The following is a 25,543-nucleotide window of genomic DNA, read 5'->3' on the forward strand; positions in this document are numbered from 1 at the left end:
CGGAGAGGTACGTACATGCTAATACAAGTGGTGACGGGCGTCTTTTAAGGCACTGAGGCTTCCCTTTCCGGCCCTGCGCAGATCCGCCCATTCCTTGATTGGCGAGGATGATACGGTATTATTAATACACCTCTCCAGTAGGAGGTAGTATTAAGAGGTACCTCAGGTACTAGTTACCTAGGTAGTATTAAGAGGTAGTACCTAGTAACTATCTACCTCCAAGAAGAAAATTCCATCTCGGCTTAGGAAGCTGAATGTCTAGGTACCTATTGGTAACCTGCATTCTTCAGTACTCCGTACCTCAGGCACTACCTGGTACCAGGTAACTAGCTAGTAGAACTTACCTAGTAGTTACCTACCTACTAGGTAGTACCTACCTCCTGTACGGACTACGGAATAGTTACTACTATGTATACTACGTAGAGCTATGACCCTGACCTGATGCAACTGACAAGTGTGGAGTAGAAAGCTGCCATGAAGAAGAATGATCGTGTCTGTCGGGACCGGTAATCTCCTGATCCATGGATAATGAGATTCGATTCCTCTCCACTGTGTCTCAGATAGATCACTAGGTACCTACTAGGTAGGTAGTAGGTACCAGGTACTAGGTACTCCTACGGTAACAATAATATTGTTTACACTACTGCAACATGGCGGCTGCTGATTGAAGGTGCATGCGCCTATTCAGTCTTGGGTATCTACTGCCTACATACCTGCCTACAGACTCCATAGGTAGGTTAGGTACCACTTGTCAGGTATACCTACCTACTTCTGCAGTAGAATGATCTAGACACGTGATTCTCGATTTATTAGGTAGTAATTTGTTCTATTTGATTACGGAGTACGAAGCACAGCATCAACCTCAACCTCGACTAGCATATCCGGATGGACGAACCCGCCGTGCACAACAATCATGGTCGCCACAGCTCCGAGTCCTGTGCCTGTGCCTGTGCCTCTCGTATCCTCGCCATTCTGATCCTTGCCCAATACCTCTCTGAACCCCGCGCCAACCGCCTCACAATCTTCATGGCGTCCCACGTACATCTTGACTCGCACCACGCTGGCCGCGCCCGGGCCACCCTCGGGAGCCACCGCCTCAATCGCTGCAATGCACTCGCGCAGCGCTGTCACAGTCTGCCGCCGCGCGTCGCCGGGGAAGAGCACCTGTGGCGCGCTCGCCGGTGAGTTCGGGTCCACGGCTGTCGTGCCTGCCACGAAGATGTAGGACCCTGTCCGTACGGCTCGGTAATAGCCGAATTTCTCTTCGTAGGGTGACGAGGTCGAGTATGTGGTTTTCGACGTCATTTTCAGATTCGATCTTTCTTATTTCTCTTCTTTTTGTTATATATATAAAAAAAAAGACTGAAATAATCCGCACTGAGCGTTATCTTGTGTTCGACATGACACGGTACTTTAGCCCTCATGAGGCATATCTATCGCTCGGTGTGAGTCACGGGTGGGTAAATTGTATGTGGCGCAATGTCTGGCAATTCTTGCCGAGTTTTTTTGTATTGTAATTCTCATTTCTTTTTTTTTTCTTTCTTTGTTTTTTCGAGATTGATGCTCAGGAAGTGATCGACCGCCGACGAGACGGACGCATCGAACTGGAACTGAATTGAAACGTTTAGTATAGGGTATATGTCTCTTCATTTGTCGGCGCTGAGCACTCACCTCAATAAGAACTTTTGCTCCTCGCGAGTCATACGCAACTGCTTCCGCGCAAAGCTTGATGGCTTGAGCGGAATGGTGCACACGGTGGTCTCGCGGCGGTACGAGACGGTGGTCTTGCATACGGAGCTCGCAGGCTGGACGGGAGGGTTCCCCGCCTGCAGCTCCCGACACTGCAGCATCAACTGCTTGACGGCGTCGGCGAGCCCGCAGGCTCGGTACTCAATGTCCGGCCAAAACGCATGACCCCAAAAGGGATCCTCGCGGACCGCGCTCTCCAGAGCGTCAAGCCAAAAGTCAAATGCTGGCAACTGCTGCTTAGTCGCCGCAAGTTCCAGGTCCTGGAAGCGATCGGAGAGCATGCAGGCCACCGCCACGAAACGAATGGTCGGCTCGGAATGTAAGATGTGAAGCACGATGCAGGCCGGGCACCGCTCCGTCATATACCAGTCGTGTTCCTCGGTCAGGATGCAGTGCAGCCAGGCGTAAGCACTGCGGGCTTCCCCGCGGAACGCTCGCTCGGGCTCGCTCGCCCGCTGCGAAGGCAGCGTGCGCGATGCGATCTGCGACGCCTGTGTGTGGAGGACGAACAGGGGAAGGAACAGAGTGTGGATGATGTCGCGGTGAAGTCGGAATACGGCTTGATCTTCAGTAGAACACGCATGGCGATGGAAAGAGCAAAAACTAGACCTGGGTCAATCCTTGAACCTCAATTGAAGGGTAAAAAAGGAGAGAAAATTCCTACCTCGGAGCATCCATGCCCAACTCTTGCCGCTTCAAGTGGTCTCTGATCGCCTGGAACGCCTCATTACGCTCCAGGTTCTCCTCGTCTTTTCGAGCAATGTGAAAGGGCGATGTGTCGCTCATCTTTTATTGCGTGAATGATGAATTTCGGAAACAGTGAGCCTCATGAATTGTATATAGGTCCCCCGGTTGCCTGTTCGACCAAAGGTTCCGCTCCCTTCTAGGTACTCCGTACTTGATGCGTAGGTAAAAAAAAAGGGCGTAATAGACTTGGAATGGTGACGTCGCACAACACTCAAAAGTTACGCTGTGGCACTTGACACAACGCTTCGGTCAGACAGATCAAGCGATAGCGATGGCAGCGTCCATTGGATTGTCAAATATTCCGATGCTGCAACCATGGATGGAGAAAGGGTACAATCTCCAGACGGGTTGTTGTGCGACCGAGGCCGTTCCCAGCGACAGACACCGACGTTCGGGAACACGTAGCACAGATAGCACAGGGAGGGCGCTGTCGTCTGCAAGGAGAATAACTTAAAACGAGCCCAGGCACTCTGTACACGACGTAATATAAAACATATAATTAATAATCACGCTGAAGAATTGAGGGCGAGTTCAAAAGTCACTGCGACGGGGAAGATTGAAGAATGTGGGCTAGTCATGTGAGGTCACGTCATGCTCGCTTTCGAAACACGCCTTGACGCAAAGAGAACGACAGCCTGGGAGAATGGGCCTTTTTCAAGGCACACGGGGGTCAACAAAGGGACCCTTGGAAACGAGGAGCCGATCGAAACCCAGCAAGTCTCCATCGATATGCCTTTTGATTGACTAACTACGCTCCAATAGTCCTCGGTGGAGCCCTTACACAGAAGGTCGAGAACGGTCACTACATCTGCCTAGTGCGAGCGAGACTGCGAGACTGCGAGCCTCTCAGCCCAATACGCAGAATAAATAATCGTTACTGCCGGGGTTCCCTTTGACCTACTACGGAACAAAACGGAATAGAAATACGGGAGTTGAGTATCTTCTGCCGATGTGTGCACTGCTGACTTGCTATGTCTCTCTCTCCCTCCCCCCCCCCCCCTCCTCCTCTGTCTCGCATTCGGAATGCCGAACAGCTCAGCGTACAGCAAACAGGTTGTGGCCTGTCCGTCGGGCATGCAACAGGAGAGCACCACAAAAACAAGGGGGAGGGGGGCGTGGAAAAATGAAGGGTAACACTGGAGGTGGACACCCACTCCATACCACTACTGCTACGGAGTCCTACAGTGGACACTGGACTCTATGTAGTAGTTAGAGTCTACACACACACTCACACCAATGCGGGAATTATTATGTGCCACCGCCGATCAACGAGACGGGCCACGACGACTCGACGCCTGTCTCCACAAGTGCAAGATGTGGACGCTTGGGCCGATCGCGCCTCTTCCCCCGAAACCTGCTTGGGTGTATGGTCTGGGCTTTACTCGTTCGTGGTCGCCCGTGTGGGATCCGTGGATGCACTAGATACAAGCTGGGTCTTGGCAGCCGATAAGCGCACAAGGATTGTGAGTCGCTGAGTCCATGCAGAGCATTGCTTCCGTGGCTCAGGCCTCGATAGAGAAGGAGAAGGAGGAAGAGGAAGCACCTTTCCGGAGCTCTATTAATATGTCGCACATGGTCAGACGAGCTTCTGCGATGCTCACCACCGGTCTTGGCGCTGCCCAGAGCCAACTATTGACCGTCGTCGTCATTGTTGGTGATGCGGAAATGGATTTAATCTGCCGGCTAATAAATCTGTTTCCTAGCGCGCCCTTTAAGCTGTCTGGGTCTACTCCGTACTACTAGTTACTAGATAACTAACTACGGAGTAGTAGACATCTAGTATCGCGGGATTTCCAAGGATCAGGATCATCCTTCTTCCCTTGTTGGAGCCACTGCTTCGTCATCCATTGTTTTCTACCGGGGACGGAGAGCGCCTAATTACCCTCCTAGCCTTACGGAGGACTCCGCACAGGGGAGACAGCTTACCTGAGGGCAACCAACTAACTAACTAATAAGTTAGGACTCCGTTGCTAACCACCGCTTAACTAACTAGTTAGCAGTTAGTTACTCCTAATCGATCTGGACCATCTTTAACTATTAAACCCGTGAAACAATAGTCCGCGGCGTTGTTCTCGAATGTTGTGAAACAAAAGCCTTCCCTTGCTCCTTTCGAGTCTTCACAAGGACATTCAAACAATAATAATCACGGCTCCGTACGGAGTACAGGGGTAACTACTGATACTACATATTTCAGATCCTATGGAGTCCTTGTGTACCTAGGTACTCATAAGTACCCTTCGCTAGTAATAAAGCAAACGTCATCACCAATCACTTCAGGGGAAGACCCCAAGGGGATTCAGGGATCTAGCCGGATCCCAGAACCCTTATTGGGCCACTGCAGCATCCGAGTAGTAGTGGTAACCCGACTCATCAATAATAATCATTATTAGCAGTCTCATCAAATAAAACAAAAATAGTCATGAGCCTGGACCGGTGGTGCGAGTTCGAGGCCTGAGGCTCCCAACCTGCCCGGCGCTACTCCTTCTTGGGGATGGATGACCCTGGATTTCTTCGGGTTTTCGCCGTGGGTGACGAACTCCCCTTTCCTGTTTTTTTCTTGGATGTCGCCTTTTTTGGATGCTGGATTGAGGGTTTTCTCCTAGATTCGGTTTCTCCCGCCCTTCGTTTGGGTTTTATCTTTTCTTCGCTTCTCTTCGCTTCTCTCTTCTTGTTGATTTCAAGACAGTCGCTTCAGGAAAGATTTGACTCTTGCTTCCTTCGCTTGGCTTCTCACGACAACGGCCGGTCTGTGACGAGTGCCTCCTTCCCTGGGCACCGACTCCGGCTTTTCTCCTTCGTTTGCTCCTGCTTCATTGTTACAAGAGGAAAATTCAAGAGCGCCGTTGCTCTCTCGCTGCTCGCCATCTTCTTTTGACACCCACGATCGTTGACGGGATTGAGTTATCGAGACATCAGCTTGAAACTTTATCTTAACTATCCGAGCGATACACGTGCATTCCTATAATCACATATTTCTGCTCTCCAAGTATATCTTCAATTGCCAATTGCATCATTTCGTCACCATGCGTTTCTCTCTCGCGGGATACTCGTTGCTGGTGGGAGGCCTTCACGCCCTGAGTGCCCACGCTATTCCCTCCCTCTCCGCTGTGGGGTCCAAACTCTTCTACCCGAATGGAACGCAGTTTTACATCAAGGGTAAGTAGTTAAGTGGCATATGCTTCTGTTTAATTAGCCATTCAATTGACACCGCCCAGGTGTTGCGTATCAGCTTACCCCCGACGACCCGCTCGTGGACACTGCTCAATGCGAGCGCGATATCGCCGTCATGAGCGAGCTGGGCGCCAACACCATCCGTGTGTATCATGTTGACGCCAGCGGTGACCATTCCGGCTGCATGTCGGCGTTTGCGGATGCAGGCATCTATCTCTGGGTTGATCTTGACACCTTCGACACCGCCATCGATCAGGTAGGAGCCTCAAATCTATTTAAATAATCAGGGCAAAAAGACTGATGACAACGATTTGTAGACCAGTCCGCACTGGAATGAGACCCAGTTCGACCGGTTCAAGGCGGTGCTGGATGAGTTCCAGCAGTACAACAACACCGCCGGTGTGTTTGTCGGAAACGAGGTGCTCACCACCGCCGCGGGCTCTCCCGCAGCTCCCTATGTCCTGGCTGCAGCTCGTGACATCAAGGCCTACCGCGACAGCCAGGGCTACCGCGAGATTCCCGTCGGCTATTCGGCCGCCGATATTACAGAGCTGCGCCCCATGCTGCAGAACTACATGGCCTGCCGCAGCAATGCGTCCGAGCGTCTGGATTTCTTCTCTCTGAACGCCTACGAGTGGTGCGGTGATTCCTCGTACACCGAGTCTGGCTATGACATGCTCGAGAAGAACGCTACCGGTTACCCTATCCCCATCTTCTTCTCCGAGACGGGCTGCAACTCCGTCTCGCCCCGCACCTTTACTGATCAGGCCGCCATTCTCGGCTCTGACATGGACGGCACCTGGTCCGGCGCCATCATCTACGAATGGATCGAGGAGACCAACGACTACGGTCTGATCAGCTATGGGCCTTATGTGTCCAGCGCTGCCGCGACCGCCACGAACATCGAGGATGGCTACACCCGATCGGGCACCCCGACCCCTATCAGCCCCGATTTCACCAACCTGATGAACCAGTGGGCTACCTTGACCCCCTCCGGTGTGGCCTTGTCGGATTACACAAAGTCCACCTCCACCATCACCCTGCCCTCGTGCCCGGCATACACCTCCGGCGGCTGGGAGGTGCATCCCAGCTCTGCCCTGCCCACCCTGGGTCAGACGTACAACTCGGACGCCGCCACCGCGACGACTGGATCGTCCGCCTCGTCGGGAACTAACACGGCTGCGGCCGCTGCGGCCACCACATCCAGCTCGAAGAGCAGCGCGAACGCAGTCGGTGCTATCGGCGTGACTGGTGCCGACCGTCTGATGAAGGTCTCGCTGGTGCTGAGCGGGCTGGTTGGTGTCTTTGCCTGGTGTCTGTAGACGGGGTTTTATATTCATCATCCCAAAGGTTCACTCCACTTCATCTGTGGTCTCATAGAAGGGTTTGTTGTTTCGTTGTATACATTGATTACAGGGTTGTATTACTATGGATGTTTACTTTTTCGTCCAACATGACTGAGAGTATGCCTTGTATAATATTAGAGGCTACACGAATATAGAAAGATTCATTCATTCGAAATAGTCTGATGATATTAATGTCTCTCTCTAGACTGTAGGCCTAGCATCTGGCAGAAAACTGCTAATAATGGTAAATTACATGCCCAAAGCTCTGGGACAAGGTAAAAAGGATAAAGTGGCAATGATAAAGAGAAGGGAAAGTTGGTATATATCATATATATTATGTATGATATATATAGGAAACGCGTACCGGGTCATATCAGGGTATATATAGATATCAAGTTTATAGATCAGGAATCTGGGGGAATATCAGATACTTTGTTCCGCATGTTAGGGGATCAAGGATGGTAATGTTCTGCGATGATATCATCCGGGTCAAAAAGACCGGACTCGTGCCAAGCGGTGAAGCCGAAATCGAAGCCGAGATCGGAGGTCACTGCTGATGAGGAGGAGGCGTCGGGCCCGAAGCTCGAAGCGTAGGATGAAGGGAGAGGAGACGAGGACCTGGAGGAAGCCGAGACGGAGACGGAGAGGGAGAGGGAGGTAGACGATGGTGGTCCGGATAATAGGATGGACGGGCTGCTGGTTGTGGTAGACGAGAGCGGGGTGTCATTGGCGGTACTGCAGGGATCTGTAGGCGCTGAGACGGTGATGGGCGGCGGGACAGGTCGTTTCTGTTTCGCTGTGGTGGTGGTGGTGGTATCGACATTGTCAGGCCGGATCTGTCGGGGAAATTGTGAGATGCAATGCAAATCAGTCACACCTTCGTCGAGTTGACGGATGGCGTTGGAGAATTGGCGCTCGACGAGGAGGGCGGCGGGGCGTGCGGAGGAGTCGCGCTGCAGCATTTGGCGGACAGTCGCGAGAATGGGCCCGACGGCGCGGAAGACGGGGCCCTTGCCTTTGCGGGCGTCGCTCTCCAGAAGGGTGATCCACGAGGCGACCTGGCTGGTGTTGCGGTCAAGGTGGAAGGAGGCATCTGCAATGCCGCCGCCGCGGCCCGGGGTGCGATTTTTCGCGCCGCGGTGGTGCACAAAGGTTGAGATCTTGCGCTTGCAGAGATACGTGATGATATCTAGCGTAACGGCGGCAAGGGAGAAGATGTCCGACGCTGGTGGGTTGGCCAGGTGTGATTGCCAGCTCTGGACCAGGACGCTCGCTTGATTCGAACCCATCGGATTGACCGCCGCCCCGGAGGTTGTCCTGGACATGGAGGACGACGGGTGCGAGGCTGCTGAGCCTGATGAGTTGGACGAGGAGATGGACGGGGTGTAGAAGATGGGTCTCTTGATGGAGGCGATGCCGCGTTTGCGGCCGCCGTCATGACTTGAACCAGACGACGATGACGAGAGCGAGAAGGAGAATCGTGATGGCGAGCCTGGAAATCCGATCCGGATGGCCGTTCCCTGTGAGGCGACTGACGGTCGGCGGGACTCGTCGACAGATTGCTCGTCGACGGTGGGGGGCTGATCCTTGGCCTTCAAAAGGCTCAGCCGCATCATTGAGGATGTCGATGCCTGCTTGCGAGCGGTGCGTCCACCGGATGGGAGGAGGTGATTCGAGCGAGCAGTCTCATGCTTGGTCGCCGACCGCACCCAGCGTTCGGGGGCGCCGTACTGGTACGCCTCGACGTCATGGATCTTGGCGGGTGGTAACAGAGTATCCAGCGCCTCGAATTGACCGAGAATGATTTTGTAGTCGGCGTCGATCAGGATGTTGGACGGGCGGATAGCTCCGTGCGTCTGACCATGGGCATGGAGCCACGATAGGCCGTTTGCCAGGCAATGGGGCCAGTTGATCATGAGAGCTCGACGCTGGGTCTTGGGGAGTTTCTTGAACGACTGGGGGGTATCGGTCAAGAAGGACAATAAAGTGCGTTCGTAGGCACCGGCGAAAAGGATAGAAACACTCTCGTCGACGAAATAGGACCCGTAGATGGAAAACACATGCTCATGGGCCAACCGGCGCAGGGATCGGACCTCGTCCAGCACCTCCGCCTCCTCGAAGAAATGCGGAGCGCCGCCCAGCTTGACCTCAGTGCGTAGCAGCACACGACACACCGCGCCGGCCAGGACGACCCTGTCGACTCCGTCTTGGGTCCAGGGACTGGCAATGCCGTGCCGTTGTACCTCGATGGGGACGCCTTCGTTCTGCGTATAGCGAACATGGTCTCCTTCGTTGATACTGCGGACGATGAAACGCCATTGGGCATGGAAAAACTTGGTATCGAGCGCAGGCGAACTGCCGTGCGGCGAGAGCCGCAGCCGGTCGACACTGTGGGCCGCTACAGGCAGGTCGTTGTCGTCCAAGGACTCGTCGACCAGAGCGAAGATGCGATCCGAGATGCCGATCTCGTTCAGGATCAGGAACAGCCTACCGGCCCGGGTGAGGATCCAGTCGAGATAAGTCTCTTCGGTCAATCCTTCGCCCCAGGGGGGTTGGTCCAAGAGTCGTCGCTGACTCTCTGGTGGAAGATGGCTGGCCACAAACCCTGTGCACAGGGTCGCCTTGATTCTCTCCTCCGTCCACCATAGTGAGGTCGGGGGGTCCGCCATGATGGAAGCTTTGCATGGCTCTTGGCCTGGCTTACTTCGTATCGAACACGACAGCAAAAGAGACAGCTCTCCCCCGGGGGGGAATGTACGACCCAGTCCTTTAAATCACAACCGGCATCTACCGTACCGCCAATGAGAAGCGGTTTGCGAGAAAGCAAATGACATCTGTCAGATCAAAAAGATCGGGGCAGAGGATTGCGGGATTCCTGGTACGGGATACCCCGACGGCGGGCTCTGCTGCCTACTGGTCCCTCGGGGAGTGCATATTGCTTGCTTATCACGACCCAATATTTTAATACCGCAAGGGGCGGCACGCCGGCGAATTTCCCTATTGCACGGTGCAAGCCCAAGGGATCAAGTACGACGTAGGGATAAGAGATAACTAGTCAGTCACCAACTGACTGAATCTCAACAAACCATCACTAATCGCTCCGGCCATGGACCGGTGGCAGATATCGGGGGCGTGGTGGAGGCAGTGCGATTCGCCTCGATCCAGGTACGAACCCGACCCGCTCGAGCGTTTGTCTCAACCGTTTTCGGCCTTTCTGAACCCACCGACCACAACGGTGACAAGCATTTTCTTCACAGGGCACTGAGTCTGGAGTGATCGGGGCCCTTCGTGCCTCCCGATCTGTCCCTGAGGCTGTATGTAGTACGGTACTTCTTCTTGCTGAGCTTGGCGCATGGGGAGGGGCGCAGCTAATGAACACTACTCCGTATAGCGTACCGATCAGCAAGAGTCCCAGACAGGAAGCAGAGATAAGGCAAACGTACCTGACGTATCGAAGGATCGACTCTCGACGGGCAACGGACAATAGTGTCTCTGTCAATTGCGAGGAGATCCTTGGGATGAGGTTGTTATCAGCCTGTTTTGGTCGTGGGATTTAGTCACCAGAGATAAGGCCCGGTTGCTGCTGATTGGTCGGGGGTGTTGGAGCCTCAGGCAGAAGTTGATGCCTTGCATGTCTGGCGTCGTGCAACGACTGCCGATCTTGCTGTATGTCATTGACAAGGCAATAGTGGAAGATCAGTCTATATGCCTATTCCAGGATGTGCAATGGTCTGAATGACTTACTGTGTAGTAGGACTATTGAGTTGATGAAGATGATCTACACTGCAGGTGAATGTCTGACATTCCATTCGGTAGGAGATAGTTAATAGTACTCCGTGACTACAGAGTATGTCAGTAACTATCATTTATTAGATACTATGTTCGGATAGTGGTCCACCCAGTATGGCGTAGCGGTACATTTGGTGCCTATGAATTGCCGGTTCCATCAACTGCTGTCACTGCCCTTGCGCAATCGTCGCAGCTTGCTCATACTATTCCGTCTCGGCGAAGGATCCGATTGTCCATCATCCGACCGTCGTCGTTCCCATGCCCGACGGAACCGCAGGCGCTCGTCGTCTTGTTGCTTCGATCGATGGTGGAGGAAATCTTCGTGTGCTTCTTTTTCCTCCTCGAGGTCTTTGATCTAATATACCCGCATTAACAAACTGTAGTTACACCATGGAGCCAAAAAGAACGAAATCAACTCACATATGCCAACCATAGCTCCTGTTCTGAGCTCCACGCCTTCTGACATCTCGCCAGCTCGTGCTCGGCGATACTGAGATCGCGCTCCTGTTCGCCGGTCCACCGTCGTCTCGTCCGCACGACGCTCACCACACGCACCAGCCGGGACTTGCTCCCCGTACTGCTGTCGCTGATGATGCTGTGGAAGTCGTCGGCCTCGTCATCATCGATCTTCTCCGCGCCGCAGCACGAGTCTTGCTCGGCACCACAGTCCACAGTAGCGAAACAGTTGACTTGCACCGCCGAGGCGTCTTCAAGAGGCGCCTTGCCCTTCCATGACGACGGGGGTGGGTGGTGGCCGCGTTTTAGCAGGCAGGAGAGACAGAGTTTGACGGTGTTTGTAACTCGCATCTCGTTTGGACCTTTTTCGGATCTTTATATATGACTCGTGCTCTTGCTGAATCTTGAGTCGTTGGCGTTTCTTCCAAACCGGCCTGGGACATGCCTTATATAAGAACAAGAAATTACCACCCTACTACCGATTCCGATCGATCGGTGGGATTCCTGAAGCATCCATCATCATCGATGCACAAATCGAATGCGGCCCTGTGTCGTTACGTTGCTGCTTGGCTGACGTGGAGCCCTCTGGAAGAGAACTAGACTCGAACCTGACCTGTAGTCCCCACGGAAGGTCTCTCTAGATTCTTGGGAAAAAAACAAGTCTTCGACGGCTTGACTGATTGCTCCAGCGCAGCCCAGTCCCGAATGCAATGCAAGTCCACGCCGTCCCCTGCATGTGGTCCGTGGCGGCCGGAGAGACTCTGGGGTATTGTTGACTCCTGACAACAGCCCTCGGAAATCAGGCCCGAAGATCGACATCCAACAAGGACAGAAAAATGACTGGGTATTTTGACTCGTCCAAATCTATATGCCAAAATGAAAGCAAATTGAATACAGCGAATAGCAACTCTGTATGCAACAGATGGGATATCAAAAGAAACAATATCAAAAGAAGGAATACGCCAATGCCGAACCCTCCCTCCCAATTTTCCCCTACAAGGGACCATATACACACACTTGTCTGTTCAAAACTGCCGGCAGCACTGTAGTCATCAGTAGCTGGTTGAGATCCGAGTGACACAGTGTAACAGCGGCTTCCAAGTCCTCCTGCCATCAAGCAGCGCCATTCAGATGATACCGTTTTTGACCAGAAAGTCATCATTTTCCCTCCAATCATGAAGGCTCATTCAAATCGTTCAATCCAAGCCAAGCGCTGCAAAGTGCCAAATCAGCGAACAAAAAGAAAAAAGGAGAAAAAGAAAAAAAGGAATTTGACACGAATGACAATTCACAAAAAATATTCCACGTTTTCGCAGGTGCCCGACATGTGTAACCCCGGGGAGAAACCTTCCTCTAGGAAAAATTCAGGCTAAAGTCCTCCGGACAAGGAAGAACAATCATCGTTGCCACGTTCCCAAGGAAGTTTCCCTGCTGCGCCGGGATTCTTCTTCGCGAGCTTTTGCGCTCCGCTCCGCTCTAATCTGTTCGCCTATGATGACGCTAATCAAGCGTTTGTGCAGGTCGGCGTCAGTCCAACCAACCTGGCCGGACCCGCCAGACTGCACGTCTGCCTCAACGAGTTCCTGGATAAATCGGTCGATGATGGCGAATTGGCCTTCGGTCACAGGTACACCGTGGGTCCCATCGGAAGTCCAGATCCAGTCCCCGAGCATTTCGTCACGGCCGGGAGCAGGATAGTAGGCAAAAAGTTCAGGCGATTGTTTTGCAAGGCGGTAAAGCCGACGCAGTGTGTAGTAATGCTCGTCAGTGAAATATCCAGAGATGGCTAGCGGCTTGGGGGCAAGCAATGTGCTGCGTTGGGCCTGCAGGGTTGGAGAAGCGTTTTCGTCCATTGGTTCAAAGTCCTCGGAAGCAAGCGAGCTGTGGTCTGCGTGGTTCTGGACCTGTTCCTCGGAACGTGGGATTCTCTGTATTATTTCCTCCATATATTGTGATACGTCGTCTTCCTCGTCTGAATCATTGTCCAATTGCAAAGACCGTCGAACATTGGACAAACTCTGTTCGAACTCGGGATCGACTTCACTCACTTCGCTCATTGGGGATTCAAACTTGTTCGCTGATTTGCCACCAGGTGCTTTCAACCATCCAGGAGTGAGACTGGTGATTCTCTGGAACCAGGATGATGCCTGTATATCCGTAGTAGCAGGCGGTCTAGAGGGAGCTGGAGTCGTGGCGTTGGGCGTCTGTTGGACAGATACATCATCCCTAGTCGAAACGCTTTCTTCCTCTCCATGTTCTGAATAGGCAGGCGAAATCCTGCCGGAAGCTTTCTCTGCACCAAGCTCAAAATGGTCATTATGGCTAGGCACATTAGCTTCTTGAAGGCTGGCCGAAACCGATTCGTGGTCAGAAGGAGTTGGTTCATCCTGTTCATGGGCGACCTCAACACTGTCCCGTCTGTCTGTCGTTGAATTCAGACGATCTCTTGGGGGTAATTCTGGCTCTGACTCCAGCTCTGACTCGGGCTCAGGCTCTGACTCGGGTTCAGGCTCTGATTTGGGCTCCGGCTCTGGCTCCAGCTCTGGCTCCGGCTCCTGCGCTCCTCCTTTTAGATGGAAATAGCGGACGCGTTGCGGAGTGGCGCGAGCACGTAGTAAGGCTTGAAGATCAACTTCTTGCTCTCGTATCCTTTTCACTCGTGATGATCCTAAAAGCGGCATGCCACCCTGGCTAGTGATCCATTGGGCTGGCGATAGATGACTGCTTGTTTGGTCATCCAGAATCGCACGTCCACGCTTGTTCCACGGAGTCGACTTTTGCCTAGAAAACGCTTGCTGTCTTATTTCATCGTCAGGAGGATGCATAGTTGAAGAGCGATGAGTGAGGTAGCTTGAATCTTTGGCCTCTTGCTGCCAAATGTCCTCATAGTCACCTGGCTCGTCGGCAGATTCGGGAACCTGGACATCGTCTAATTCAAGATCTGGTTCTCCTTCTGACGATGACTCGAATCTCTGGTCTAAATCCTGTACGAGATCCTGCTCTTGGTTTAGACCGTGCTCGTGCTCTTCTGCTTCTTGATCGGATACCGACTCCGACTCTGTGTACAGTTCCGACTCTTGAAGAGCTTGGTTTTCAAGCTCTTGTTCCGAGTCGTTAATGTCGCCATTGTCCTGGGGATCCTGTGCATCAGTTCCTTCGCTGTCAATGCGAATTACTTGGCTAGAATTCGCCATGTCAATCTGTCGGCTGACGGCCTCCCTTTCTAGCTGCCACTCGGCCTCCCGTCGTTTCATCTCAGAAGCCAAAGATCCGGTACTCCGATTGCGAGGCTGAACCGGCGTGCGATTGTCCGGACTGGTTTGGTGCGCACTAGCTGGGCTTGCTTCCTTGAAGCCAGCTTCAGCCGTGGCTTTCTGTCGGAGAGACTCTGTCTCAGCTTGTTCCCGCCTCTTTGCGAGCACTTCAGCTAATCTCAAGCCAGCTCGTAAAATCTTTTGCGACTCGGGCTCGAGCTCATCAAGGTCCCGCTCAAGGCGTCTACGTGAATTTGCAATCTCGTCCTCATGGTCCTCGGTGTCCGATGCACCTGGACTCGGCATCGAGTTATGAATGACCGAGGCTTCATGTCGGGGCCTAAGAGTGTTTTGGAGAGCAATGCCCACGCGGAGGACCTTGGCAAGTCTTTTGAGCGGATTTTGCCGTTTGACAGGAGAGGGTTTTGGGACAGACGCAGAGACTAATGGCGAGGCCCTGGAAGCGTCTGAACTTTTCAAGGACTTGTAAATAAAGGGAGAGGTTTGATCTCCCGATGACCAGTCTGGGTGAGGTAAGTGTTGCGGTTTCTCAATTGTCGGTGGTGATGGGTGGTCTTGATTCTCTACTATCGCTAAGTTCGAATGAGGCGCCTCGGTCTCCTGGTTGTCTTCAAAGATACCATCGTTACTGATAGCAGAAGACTTGCGTTTCAAACTTTCCAGAGAGTTCCCGTCTTGTCGCTCGAAGAAAGGCTGGAGAGCTCCTTTGAGCATCCTCTGACTAGATCCCAGCCGACTAGATCCCAAACCATGTTGTTGAGCGGATGGTAGTGTATCCAGAGAAACCATACTGAATCCCTCGCTTTCCATGATTGAGTCAAACTCTCTGTGCTCTTCTGTCGGGTCATGCACAGAACGAGGCACGCTTCGTAGAGCACTGTGCTGAAGTGTTGTTTCTTGGTAGTCCTTCTGCTGGTATATTTTCTCCTCCTCCAGCAGAGACGAAGATGTAGGAGTGGGGTATATTCGTCGGGTACGGGGTGTATGCCCTGCATGGAGTAAGGAATGTTCAGGGGAAAGATCGACGGTACGTCTTGAATGAGTCGGCGAGGGTCTCTTGGATGGTGTAGAGTGTAACTCAACGTCGTCGTCATCATCATCCTCCGTAGCATTGACAATCGGTGTAGGGTGTTCGGGTAACTCAGCGTCCTGTAGCAGAGTTCTATCGAAGCCAGGGGTGTCCATTTGTACATCGTCGTCGACCGGTTCGAGGACCTCCTCCACCGGTGCATCATCAAGAAACCCATCGTCAGAATCCCCATCTGCAGCCAAATTAATCGGACTCCAACTTTGTTCCTCTTCCTGCTCCGGAGGTTGGTTCGACGGTTCCTCCTCGACAACGTGCTGTTCTTGCTCCTGTTCCAACTCCGGCTCTGGCGCCGGGAGACTTTTTCTCGGCCTCCCTCTTTTCCTCTTCTCCCCAGTCACCCCATTAGGACCCGGTGTATGTCCGGGGCTTGCAGCGACTGGTGTCGCGTCGGCCGGCCGAGCGAGAAGAGACTTGCGGGGACGACCCCTCGGTCTCCTGGGTGTCTGTGTCGAGTCCTCCTCCTCCTGCCCCCCCTTCAACGGCACCTTGAACGTCATCGCCGAGGGCTTGATGCGCTTCCGCGACGGGCTTCCGGTCTCCATCTCGTCCGCGTCCTGGCTCGCCTCCAGCGTCACTCGGATCCTCCACGGGCTCCCGTTGCCGTCCGGTAGCCCCTTCGCCGGGGAGATCGATCGCTGGCGGCCGTTTATCTTAGCCGTCGGCGAGGCAGGGAGCACGATATGATTGAACTGCACGGAGTGGGTGCTTCGGGCGGGGCTGAGGCTGATGCGCGACCTCTTCCGCGGTGTCTGGAGCCACTTGAAGTTGGCGGGCGATAGCCAGCTCTGGCGCCCGACAAACGGCTTGATCGGTGACGAGATCAGGTAGTCGACGTCGCCGGGGGGTCCCAAGACGTCTGGGGAAGAGCTGGAGCTGCGGGACGACATGACCACTCGACTCGACTCGAAAGGCTGGGGGGTACCGTGGAACACGGTCGTTGCATTCCACGAGGCACGGGCGATCGCGTCGGAGTATCTTCTAGCCTCAGGGCGGTTCGGGCATCGACTGTGGAATCGTCAGGCAGGTTGATTGTCCGTCCCTCGCTCCCACCAGATCGTAGTTGCGCCCCTCTCGCCCACTGTGTGTTGATGTCTGAAGTCGTAAACAAGCCTTCCCCATCAGGCAGTTCTGGACCCGCTCCAGAGACTATGCGGGCAGGCGCGTTGTGATTATGTAATCAACGGAATCAATGTTGTTCCACCCGGCGGTGAAAGGCTTATGTAATTAATGTGGTCACATGATTTTACATCACGTGTAGACGGAGAGATGCGGCGGACTTAACGGCGGATTTAAGAGAGCAGGCGGAGCTTCTACTATGAGTCTCAAGAGACTATACCAGGACTATACCAGGACTATACCAAATAATGGGATGGAGAACATCATGGCCAGTTGTCCGCCGCAAAATTCCGAGCATTGATAGATAAATAAGGAGTGGTTGAGTCGCTGCCATGTCCAAGATGCACCAAGTAATTGTCAGCAACAAGACGTCTTCATCTCATGATGGCTACCTGCAAACAGCCTGTCCGTCGCTCGTTGGGCAGAAATGGACCACAGATTCCACGGCTAGGCCTGGGGCTTATGGGCGCGAGTAGCCATTATTGTGTGCCAGGTTCCGACGCCGAGCGCCTGGCTTTTCTGGATGAAGCGTACAAGAGAGGCGAGACCTTTTGGGACAGCGGTAAGTACACTGTTAGATGCGATGCATATGTTCAAAAAAGGTGGCCAGACTAATCTTCTTTCTTCTTTTTCTCTCTGTCTAGCTCAGATATATGGTGATTCCGAGGAGCTTCTCGGCAAGTGGTTCGCTGCGAACCCTGAAAAGCGCAAAGACATCTTTCTGGCCACCAAGTTTGGCGTGAAGATCACCGGCACCGGATTCACCGTCGACACAACGTCGGAAAACTGCAGAGCATCCATCGAGCAGTCTCTCAAGCGCTTGGGCTTGGAGTACGTCGACATATACTACCCGCACCGCCTTGACAAGGTCACGCCAATCGAGAAGACGGTCGAAGCGATGGTCGAGCTGAAAAAGGCCGGGAAGGTCAAGTACCTCGGTCTGTGCGAGTGCAGTGCCGAGTCACTGCGGCGTGCGCATACAGTGCACCCGATTTCCTGCGTGCAGATCGAGTATAACCCCTTCTGTCTCCAGATCGAGTCGCCAGAGACTCGCCTGCTCGAGACAGCCCGCGAGCTCGGCGTCGCTATTGTGTCCTACAGTCCCCTTGGCCACGGCCTCCTCGCGGGGACCGTCCGTGATCGCGGAGACTTCATCAGGCCCGGGGATATGCGCGTCAAGCTGCCATTGTTTTCCGAGGAGAATCTGCAAAAGAACCTGACCATCGTGGATAGGATTGCTGCAATCGCCAGGGCAAAGAGTCTCACCCCTGCTCAGTTGACGCTCGCTTGGATATTGGCGCAGGGCGACGACATCTTCGCTATTCCCGGAACAACCAAGATTCACCGACTGGAAGAGAACCTGGAGAGTCTCTCGGTTTTTTTGTCGGAGGAAGAAGAGAGGGCTATCCGAGAGCTAGGGCAGGGTATGCTCGGTACTCAGTTCCAGGCCGCAACTGGATACTCTTTTGCTGATACCCCGACATTGTGATTGTATTGTAACCCTTTCCTGTTACAAGGCTTGTTGTAATAGTTGAGGGAGGTGGATAGAAAAAAGATAGAGAGTACTTTGTCCTTTGCTAACCTAAAATTCATATCGTCTTGTTGTTCTCATTCTGATCTGGGGTCCGCATTTCAGAAAATGAGGGGATACTCTCTTGTGTATGCGATAAGGCTTGCATCGAGTCGGAGGGCTGTAGATAGCTCCCATCATTTGAATGCTCTAGGGATGGCCATTCCAGAAAAGCGTCAAAGTCAAGTGATACCAGGCCCGGTGATGGGATTTGGAGCTGTGATTCCGCAGACATTATATCAGTGGTTATCGGAGTGCTGGCAGCATGCAAGTCGTGCCCAGGTTGAGTCAACGGCCTCGATACTTCCAAACTCGACTTGAGATCTGGGATGTTCCGTTGAGATCTCTCTAATCCTTGATTTGAGAGGAAGACCGTTCCAAAATATGGAACTGATAGCTTGAGGCTATATTCCTCACCTTCGACAGGGCCAATCTCGCTCCAGAAAGAATATTTTGCACCGTCTGCCACTCTTGCTTCAATGTCTATGAGATTCCTCAGTGCTTGCATTCTAGAGCTGTGGCCCTCGTGATTGGTATTCCAGTGTGACAGATTCTCTATTTTTTCCATCACGCCATGTATAGTCCCTATATCGCTCAGACGCTGGTGATCTAGAGCATTTTCCCGGCCAAGACGGTGTCCATCTATATGAAGAAGAAGTAGCATCATTGCCGCAGTGAGAGCCTTGTCATCAAGTGCACGGTAGGACGGTATGTTGTAGACGTTTCGAAGCACTATAAAACGGCTGAGAAGTTCTCGGCTCGCAGGGGGGAGGACAAGCTTGCTGTATGTGCCATCGAGTGAATCGGGTATCAGAGCTGCTCTTGATGAAGGTCTTGGCTTGTATAGCAGATGTGGCTGGTGAAGGAGAATCAAGACGTAATAATAGTGTAGCTGCGCAAGCAATCTGGCCGTTTTTTCCATAATCTCTCCGTCTGTGTTCGTATGGTGTAGGTTTCCAACAATCCACCAGCTCGACGGCAACGACTTTGTAGCTTGTTTAAGCTGGTGGTCAATCTCTAGTGTCTCTTCATATATTTCATCCTTACTCCCATGATCGAGCCGTTGCATCCGCAGGTTTCGCACAATGATACGGCCCACAATCACGGCATGGATACGTTCCAACCGTTCGGTAGAGCTGCTCCTCACCAGAATGTCCTCACTTGCAAGGCCGGCATCGTCGGCAACAGCCGAGGGAAGACCCAGAATCAGCGAGCTGAAGCGGTCGCTATAAACGAGGCGAAACCACAGGTATTCCCCCCGACGATCTGCTTTCCCAGTGCTCCTATGAAGGCTCATCGACTGGGCAATGCTTACAGCACGGCGGAACGTTAGCCAGGCAACACGAATATTGCCTACGGTGACATGGTAACAAGCCTCCAGCATGAGGGTCTCCAGCCCATCCAACGAGTCCACCAGCAAGTCTTGAGATGTGACGTGGCGCGATGCAGCGTCAAAGAATCGGCAGGCAGCGTTCCGAATCGGCTCACCAAGATGGAGTTCCGGTTGGTCGGATATTGCCGCGTCGTCCAGCTGCTGTAAGCAAACCGCGATCTGTATGAGTGTCCGGGCCAAGAAGACAGGGTGAGGATTATCTGGGACTCCTCCTGACGCCCGCAAAGCCCCATCATTGAGCCCTCTCAAAGAGTGCTGAAACAGCCGCAGCGGCCGTGTGAAGGACTTTGCGCGACTGAATATGAGCCTGATAACCGTTGGCGACGGAAGAATCGAATGGAGATAGCCGCTAAGAGAGCAGCATCTATTCAGCATCTCTTGGCCGGCTGTAGGTAAGGGCGACGGCAGCAGTTTTCTGCTGTTCCAGGACCCTGTCGCAATAGCAGCTGGTGAGGCTTCTCCCCGTGGCTGCTGGAATGAGCAAGGCCCGTTTTGCTCAACTAGCCGACGGACTAAAGCCTCAACCTGTTCGATCCGTCGTTCAACCTCTTGGTAGCCGCTGGATTCCGTGTTTGGATGCTCTTGGCTGATACAGGGCAGACCCCGGCGCTGGCAGGAGACACAGGCGGAGCCTGATCCAGGCTTGAACTCGCAGCGTCTCTTTCGATTTTTGCATTCCCAACAGCTAAATGTACCCTTGCGCAGCTTACTCCGCACAGGATTAGTAGAAGTATTCAGCATTACCGGGTTGCTGCTTCTCCCCTGCATTTACTAGCAGTGACTACTCCTGTACTTCTGTGTACGGTGCGGGCACCTTCGCAAAGAAGAGGGAGATGACAGTCAGTCCAGCAACCTGGGGCATGAAATGGAACTTGGTGAGATGACACGAGTTCTGTAGTCAAATTAGTAAAGAGAACTCAGGGTAAATAGATGGATGAGACAGTGTGTCAAAGTGTTTCTCCAAGGTAAGTCAAGCTGATCCTGAAGGCGGCGCTTTGACAGTTGTGATTGTTTCTGCCTGAGGATTCAAGGCAGCAAGGTAGCACTATTTCATACTACGCAGAGAGGGATTTGTAGTCCATATTTGTTTAGAATTTTCGGATTGAATAGATTAACCAGAATACTGAGCGTTTGACTGGGATGCGATCTGTCTTCCCTTGCCATCTAGACTGGACATTCAGAGCACCTTATGCTCGTGGATGTCTCCAATCCAGTCTGATTGGATCTAACTTTCGAAACTCTTCACTAATACGAGGCAGAGCAGGGAAATTTTGCGCGGGCTCAGAAGTACCTGCTTGTTTGCTTGAGAGCCTCAGCTTGTTGAAAAGCAGACTTAAAGCTCCAAAGCTAGCGATGAGGCCGAGGGTGACCATTGCTCCAATCACACCGGCAACGCTCAAAGACAATGGATTTCTCCTGTGACTGGTGCTTGTGCTTGCAGAAGAGTCGCTCTTGCCATCAGGTGTGGTAACAGTGTTCGCACAGATGCCCGTTGTGTTTCCGCACTCTTGACACCACTGGTCCTGAGAAAGTATCGCAAAATTCTTGGTATAGTTGACAAAATCGGACCATGATAGCAGAGTGCTTGACTGTCCGAAGAGGGGGAAAGCGACCGGGTCGATACTGCCATCCAAGGTGCCGTTGTGGAACAGGAAGCGCACGCTGATCTCAGACGTTGCCGGAAAACTCTCATCCGTGGAATTGGTCACCAGTTCCCACACCATAGACGAGGCATAGTCCGGTAATCCATAAAAGTCCGAGTCGGCAAAAGGGAGCTCTGTCAGACCAAAATAGGAAAGAAAAGTGCCATACGCACCAAACTGGACGTGCAGTTTGGATGAGCTGTCGGATGTGACGGTCTCGTTCAGTGCAGAGAGTACTTCGCCTGCAAGGATGGCGCCGGCTACGGCACGGATCTGTTCAGAGCTATTATATGCCAAGTCAAATTCGTGAATGCTGGCCAAAAGGCGAAGCTTTTGCTTGACATCGTCGGTCACCAGGCCAGCCGATGGGAAGTTGCTGGATGAGTTGTGGATCATGGCGACATTTAGGTAGTCCCAGATGGTGTAAGCGTTTTCATAGCTCATCTGAGAGGAATTAAACGTGCTACTCAGCACCGGCGACAAGGACTGATAAAAGTCCGTGGTCGAGTTGAACAAGGATTCGTATTTGGAGCTCTGGAGGTACGAGCTGCTGCTACTCATTGCTCTATCACAGCGACTGGTGCTCTGGAGCCAGGCAGAGTTTTCACTGTTTCCTCCTCCTGCGTTGGAAACGGAGGAAATAGGGATGAGCTGGTATCCATTCATCGGTGAGTTGACGATTGACCCGTCTCGAAGAGTCTCGATCGCTGTTCCAACAGGGGGGTAGAGACCTTGGAGCCAGCCTGTGGCACTATTCCGGATGACTGTATCGGCCGGTGCGGACGCAGTGATATGTGACAGGTTAACGATATGTTCGCTGATTCCCGAGATTTGAAGAGAGGAGCTTGATGAGAGATATCGGCGACGAAAATAGCTACCGGTGATGAACACTTCATTGTATCCCAGCACTGTCAGAAGCGTTGGTGGATTCGCCTTTGCAGTCCGATCGCCATGTCTTTGGAAAATATATGCGCCTAGGATTCTTTCCCCCTGCACATAGTGCAGGCAGGAGAGCAGTAGAATGAGGCTATGCAGACTTGAATACATGGTGAGAAGACGGATTGCAAAGATTAGTCCATATGCTGTCTCTTGGAGATATTCTCTCACCTTTATTTCAAACTCAAGATCCCATTTGACAGTGTCATAGTGACCTCGAGTCATTCACACCTTTTTTTCAAGTATCCAGATCAAGTTGATGTCATGAGGTCTAGGTTGGTCATGACCATGGATCAAACCGTCCCCAAATCCAGTCCCTTCTGATCCAAGAATTCATGGTAGGCAGTCAAGCAGGAAGATAAACTATCTTTGCCTGGCTCACAGAGCAGTGGAATTACCGTCAACCGTGAACAACAGTACTAGTCTCGTTTCCCTGGCTTGACCGCACACAGCTTGCCAGAGGGCACACAGGGCACTCGTGGTGCTGTCGGTTAGCTGCTCCTCCGTCAAAATGGTGACCATCGTATTGCAGCAGTCGTGAATTATGAGCAGGAGCGGAATTCAAACAACTCGCAGGTTGCCCAGTGAGTGGCTGTAGCCCTACTTTCTTGCCCTAAAATCCCAAAAGAGAACAATCACATGTCATTGCTAATTGCAATTTGCGGAAGGAGCCCCGGAATCGGAATATCTGCCTCCCGAAGTTTTTCCGTATGTCCTCCTCCATCTCCCGCTTAAATGATAGTACATACCTGTAATCTACTCCGTACCCAGGCATACGGAGTAGGTGATACTAATGCAACATCATTAGCAATTGCGACCCCGGCCACAGTTAATCCGTCCTGATCGGCACGCCGCCTACGAAACGGAGAAATGACGCTCCACGCCTACAGAATAAGCCCTGCCTCAGCCCGGCTTCCCCGCAAGCCCCCACCGGAATTTCCCCTGTCCGGATTAGCGCGTCGCCCAGGACTTTCGCAGCCGTTTCCGACCACACGTCTATCTTGTTGGCCGGCAGCATCTGCATCTCCAGACGGCGACAGGCTGAGTTTCAGTACGGAGCAGGTAGAGAGTGCTGCTGAACTGTCTGTCTGACTGTTAGATCCAGAGTTCTGGCCTCTTAGGCCTCATTCCGCTCGTTATTCTTCCCCTCTTTGGCTCTCGGCGGGCAAGGGAGCTCAGGAGCTGATTCGGCCAGAGCACGCGGTGACCCGCGATCCTTGCATGGTATTGCATGTCGTGAGATTGTCAGAGCAAGCTTGTGCCATGTGCCATTGACTGAACCGGGAAATTCCCAGTGGTAGTAGCTTACCTGGTGGAGCGGCATTCGAGTGCAAGGCCCCCCCTCCCCTGGAAGCGTCCATTCCTTTACCTAGAGCTAGCCAACGCGGGGAAAAGCTTTCGTTTCTTGCGGGAATTCGGTTCGAGACATCGGATAATTAACAAAAAGGGAAAAAGGGAAGGTAGAGCTTGTTTCCTTGCCCCGCAGGCCGGGAGAAATGGTACGGACTGGCATATATAGGCCGAGACTCCCCTGGTTTTGCAACCGCCTGCGTTCAGTATTCTGCCCTGCGCGTGTCTCTCCTCGTGTATTGCTCATATACGGAGTCATATTCCTTTCGGCTACTGCTCTCCTAGGGGTCAAGATGCACGTGAAAAGCTATTTCGCCGTGGCCCTGTCTGGGCTTCCGGTGCTTGCCACAGCCACTTCGGCTTCATCCAACAGCAACGTGACGGCTGAGGATGCGGCCCACTTCAAAGAGTACACCATCAGCGCGGGGAACATTAACGCGACCTTCATTCCTTATGGGGCTCGCCTCACCTCCTTGCTTGTGCCTGACCGTGATGGCAATGTACAGGACGTGGTAGTGGGCTACGACGACCCACTGCAGTACCTGACGGACACAGAGACTGTCCACACCTACTTCGGCGCGGTGGTAGGTCGGTACGCAAACCGCATCAAGAACGGTACCTTCAACGTGAGGGGCCAGACGTACCACATCCCGGAGAACGAACATGACGGCGAAGACACCCTGCACGGGGGCTTCATCGGTTATGACCAGCGCAACTGGACGGTCACCAGTTATACCGACTCCCACATCACCTTTACATTGCTAGACGAGGCCTTTCAAGGCTTTCCAGGAGATGTCATCACCCATGCGATCTATAGCGTGGATAACGAGGTCACCCCGGAGAACCCCAAGGGTCTGCCCCAATTGACGACGAAGCTGGTGTCCCTGGCTCTGACTGAGAGGACCCCGATCATGCTTGCCAATCACATCTACTGGAACCTGAATGCCTTCAAGGAGTCGACCATTCTCAATGATACTTATTTGGAGATGCCCTGGTCTCCTCGGTACGTCGCTGTGGACGGCATTGAAGTCCCCAACGGCACGATCCTCGAGGTCTTTGATACATACAATGGCGCGCTAGACTTCACAAGCAGCAAGCTGGTTGGCCAAGACATCTTTGAGACCGAGGGTCTGTGTGGCACCGGCTGCACCGGCTACGACACCTGCTGGATGGTCGACCGGCCGCCGTCCTACAGCGCGCCGGACTCCATGATCCCATCGCTTCGGATGAGCTCAAACACCACCGGCATCGCCCTGGAGGTGACCACGAACCAGAACGCCCTGCAGATCTACACCTGCAACGAGTTGGACGGGACCATCCCTGTCCGGGCCTCGCAGCTGGAGCGTAACGAGGCCGAGGGCGACAACGCAACCTCCACGATCAACCAATTCGGCTGCCTCGTCATCGAGACCGAGGGCTGGATCGACGCCATCAACTACCCGGAATGGGGCCAGCAGACTACCCAGTTCTACGACCCGTTCGGCCCTCCGGCTATCAACTGGGCAACCTACCGGTTTGATACTATTTCTTAATCCTTCTGTCCATAAGAATCGGCTCTCCTAGGCTTTTCCTTGAGCCTCGGGCCTCGGGCCTAAAGGAATGTTATTCCATCCTGTCACTCTCTCAAAAAATCCTATTTCACACAATCAGGATCCTGTCGCTGTCTTCCCAGTCGTCTGTCTATCCTTAGCGCTTCGATCGGCCACACCTTGTACATACTGCAAGCATACCCGAATAATAACTACCTGATATTTTAATTGACTGCATGCATCGGTAAAGAGGATTGATCTGTCTATCAGATTGTAAGCAGTAGCCTTACAAGATATAGTTGAAGATATCTCTAGCTTCTATGTACTCATGCAATATATGTGATTAACTATTTACTATTCTTTTTTTTTCTCCTATGACCTGG

General features: G+C 52.9%; 12 protein-coding genes across 12 annotated transcripts; 4 read left to right on the forward strand and 8 right to left on the reverse strand.

The window, feature by feature from the left end:
• Positions 1 to 833: 833 nt before the first annotated feature.
• ASPZODRAFT_135140 (hypothetical protein) lies at positions 834 to 1,537 on the reverse strand (the record flags this gene model as incomplete). Its single annotated transcript, XM_022723712.1, has 1 exon — positions 834 to 1,537. Exon 1 carries the CDS (start codon positions 1,303 to 1,305, stop codon positions 835 to 837), a length of 471 nt encoding a protein of 156 aa, XP_022578830.1. The 5' UTR covers positions 1,306 to 1,537.
• A 130-nt stretch (positions 1,538 to 1,667) lies between these two features.
• ASPZODRAFT_153784 (hypothetical protein) lies at positions 1,668 to 2,535 on the reverse strand (the record flags this gene model as incomplete). The annotated part of the gene is made up of 2 exons (XM_022726017.1): positions 1,668 to 2,352; positions 2,414 to 2,535. 2 exons carry the CDS (start codon positions 2,533 to 2,535, stop codon positions 1,668 to 1,670), a joined length of 807 nt encoding a protein of 268 aa, XP_022578831.1.
• A 1,211-nt stretch (positions 2,536 to 3,746) lies between these two features.
• ASPZODRAFT_144899 (hypothetical protein) lies at positions 3,747 to 4,239 on the forward strand (the record flags this gene model as incomplete). The annotated part of the gene is made up of 2 exons (XM_022725052.1): positions 3,747 to 3,959; positions 3,982 to 4,239. 2 exons carry the CDS (start codon positions 3,747 to 3,749, stop codon positions 4,237 to 4,239), a joined length of 471 nt encoding a protein of 156 aa, XP_022578832.1.
• A 1,280-nt stretch (positions 4,240 to 5,519) lies between these two features.
• On the forward strand, positions 5,520 to 6,989 carry ASPZODRAFT_72069 (hypothetical protein; the record flags this gene model as incomplete). Its single annotated transcript, XM_022729806.1, has 3 exons — positions 5,520 to 5,652; positions 5,712 to 5,923; positions 5,985 to 6,989. The coding sequence occupies 3 exons, from the start codon at positions 5,520 to 5,522 to the stop codon at positions 6,987 to 6,989; spliced, it is 1,350 nt and encodes a 449-aa protein (XP_022578833.1).
• Positions 6,990 to 7,184: 195 nt separating this feature from the next.
• Positions 7,185 to 9,765, reverse strand: ASPZODRAFT_135143 (hypothetical protein). The gene has a single exon (XM_022723713.1). It carries the CDS (start codon positions 9,680 to 9,682, stop codon positions 7,466 to 7,468), a length of 2,217 nt encoding a protein of 738 aa, XP_022578834.1. The 5' UTR covers positions 9,683 to 9,765; the 3' UTR covers positions 7,185 to 7,465.
• A 128-nt stretch (positions 9,766 to 9,893) lies between these two features.
• Positions 9,894 to 10,854, reverse strand: ASPZODRAFT_772922 (hypothetical protein). The gene is made up of 4 exons (XM_022730160.1): positions 10,758 to 10,854; positions 10,575 to 10,696; positions 10,457 to 10,505; positions 9,894 to 10,391 (listed from the first exon to the last, which is right to left on the reverse strand). The coding sequence occupies exons 2-4, from the start codon at positions 10,686 to 10,688 to the stop codon at positions 10,105 to 10,107; spliced, it is 450 nt and encodes a 149-aa protein (XP_022578835.1). The 5' UTR covers positions 10,689 to 10,696; positions 10,758 to 10,854; the 3' UTR covers positions 9,894 to 10,104.
• Positions 10,855 to 10,959: 105 nt separating this feature from the next.
• ASPZODRAFT_144902 (hypothetical protein) lies at positions 10,960 to 11,609 on the reverse strand (the record flags this gene model as incomplete). Its single annotated transcript, XM_022725053.1, has 2 exons — positions 10,960 to 11,157; positions 11,223 to 11,609. The coding sequence occupies 2 exons, from the start codon at positions 11,607 to 11,609 to the stop codon at positions 10,960 to 10,962; spliced, it is 585 nt and encodes a 194-aa protein (XP_022578836.1).
• A 1,046-nt stretch (positions 11,610 to 12,655) lies between these two features.
• Positions 12,656 to 16,510, reverse strand: ASPZODRAFT_71958 (hypothetical protein; the record flags this gene model as incomplete). The annotated part of the gene is made up of 4 exons (XM_022729796.1): positions 12,656 to 13,162; positions 13,217 to 13,500; positions 13,558 to 15,087; positions 15,163 to 16,510. The coding sequence occupies 4 exons, from the start codon at positions 16,508 to 16,510 to the stop codon at positions 12,656 to 12,658; spliced, it is 3,669 nt and encodes a 1,222-aa protein (XP_022578837.1).
• A 613-nt stretch (positions 16,511 to 17,123) lies between these two features.
• On the forward strand, positions 17,124 to 18,228 carry ASPZODRAFT_153788 (hypothetical protein; the record flags this gene model as incomplete). Its single annotated transcript, XM_022726018.1, has 2 exons — positions 17,124 to 17,301; positions 17,384 to 18,228. 2 exons carry the CDS (start codon positions 17,124 to 17,126, stop codon positions 18,226 to 18,228), a joined length of 1,023 nt encoding a protein of 340 aa, XP_022578838.1.
• A 451-nt stretch (positions 18,229 to 18,679) lies between these two features.
• On the reverse strand, positions 18,680 to 20,416 carry ASPZODRAFT_51155 (hypothetical protein; the record flags this gene model as incomplete). The annotated part of the gene is made up of 1 exon (XM_022728428.1): positions 18,680 to 20,416. A coding segment is annotated over one exon (1,737 nt), but the record flags the coding sequence as incomplete, so codon positions are not given.
• A 368-nt stretch (positions 20,417 to 20,784) lies between these two features.
• On the reverse strand, positions 20,785 to 22,674 carry ASPZODRAFT_135147 (hypothetical protein). The gene has a single exon (XM_022723714.1). It carries the CDS (start codon positions 22,390 to 22,392, stop codon positions 20,890 to 20,892), a length of 1,503 nt encoding a protein of 500 aa, XP_022578840.1. The 5' UTR covers positions 22,393 to 22,674; the 3' UTR covers positions 20,785 to 20,889.
• Positions 22,675 to 23,530: 856 nt separating this feature from the next.
• ASPZODRAFT_773293 (hypothetical protein) lies at positions 23,531 to 25,365 on the forward strand. The gene is made up of 2 exons (XM_022730161.1): positions 23,531 to 23,536; positions 23,591 to 25,365. Exon 2 carries the CDS (start codon positions 23,778 to 23,780, stop codon positions 25,161 to 25,163), a length of 1,386 nt encoding a protein of 461 aa, XP_022578841.1. The 5' UTR covers positions 23,531 to 23,536; positions 23,591 to 23,777; the 3' UTR covers positions 25,164 to 25,365.
• Positions 25,366 to 25,543: the final 178 nt, after the last annotated feature.

Source organism: Penicilliopsis zonata, assembly GCF_001890105.1.
Source record: "Penicilliopsis zonata CBS 506.65 unplaced genomic scaffold ASPZOscaffold_14, whole genome shotgun sequence".
NCBI classification, from domain to species: Eukaryota; Fungi; Ascomycota; class Eurotiomycetes; order Eurotiales; family Aspergillaceae; genus Penicilliopsis; species Penicilliopsis zonata.

Coding starts and splice junctions, on each gene's coding strand:
- ASPZODRAFT_773293 (XM_022730161.1), top strand. CDS start 23,778: ATGGTACGGACTGGCATATATAGGCCGAGACTCCCCTGGTTTTGCAAC.
- ASPZODRAFT_135147 (XM_022723714.1), bottom strand. CDS start 22,392: ATGTATTCAAGTCTGCATAGCCTCATTCTACTGCTCTCCTGCCTGCAC.
- ASPZODRAFT_772922 (XM_022730160.1), bottom strand. CDS start 10,688: ATGACATACAGCAAGATCGGCAGTCGTTGCACGACGCCAGACATGCAA. Junction 10,506..10,574: donor GCAACCGGGCCTTATCTCTG/GTGACTAAATCC, acceptor CGCAATTGACAG/AGACACTATTGTCCGTTGCC. Junction 10,392..10,456: donor TCGATCCTTCGATACGTCAG/GTACGTTTGCCT, acceptor TATACGGAGTAG/TGTTCATTAGCTGCGCCCCT.
- ASPZODRAFT_135143 (XM_022723713.1), bottom strand. CDS start 9,682: ATGGCGGACCCCCCGACCTCACTATGGTGGACGGAGGAGAGAATCAAG.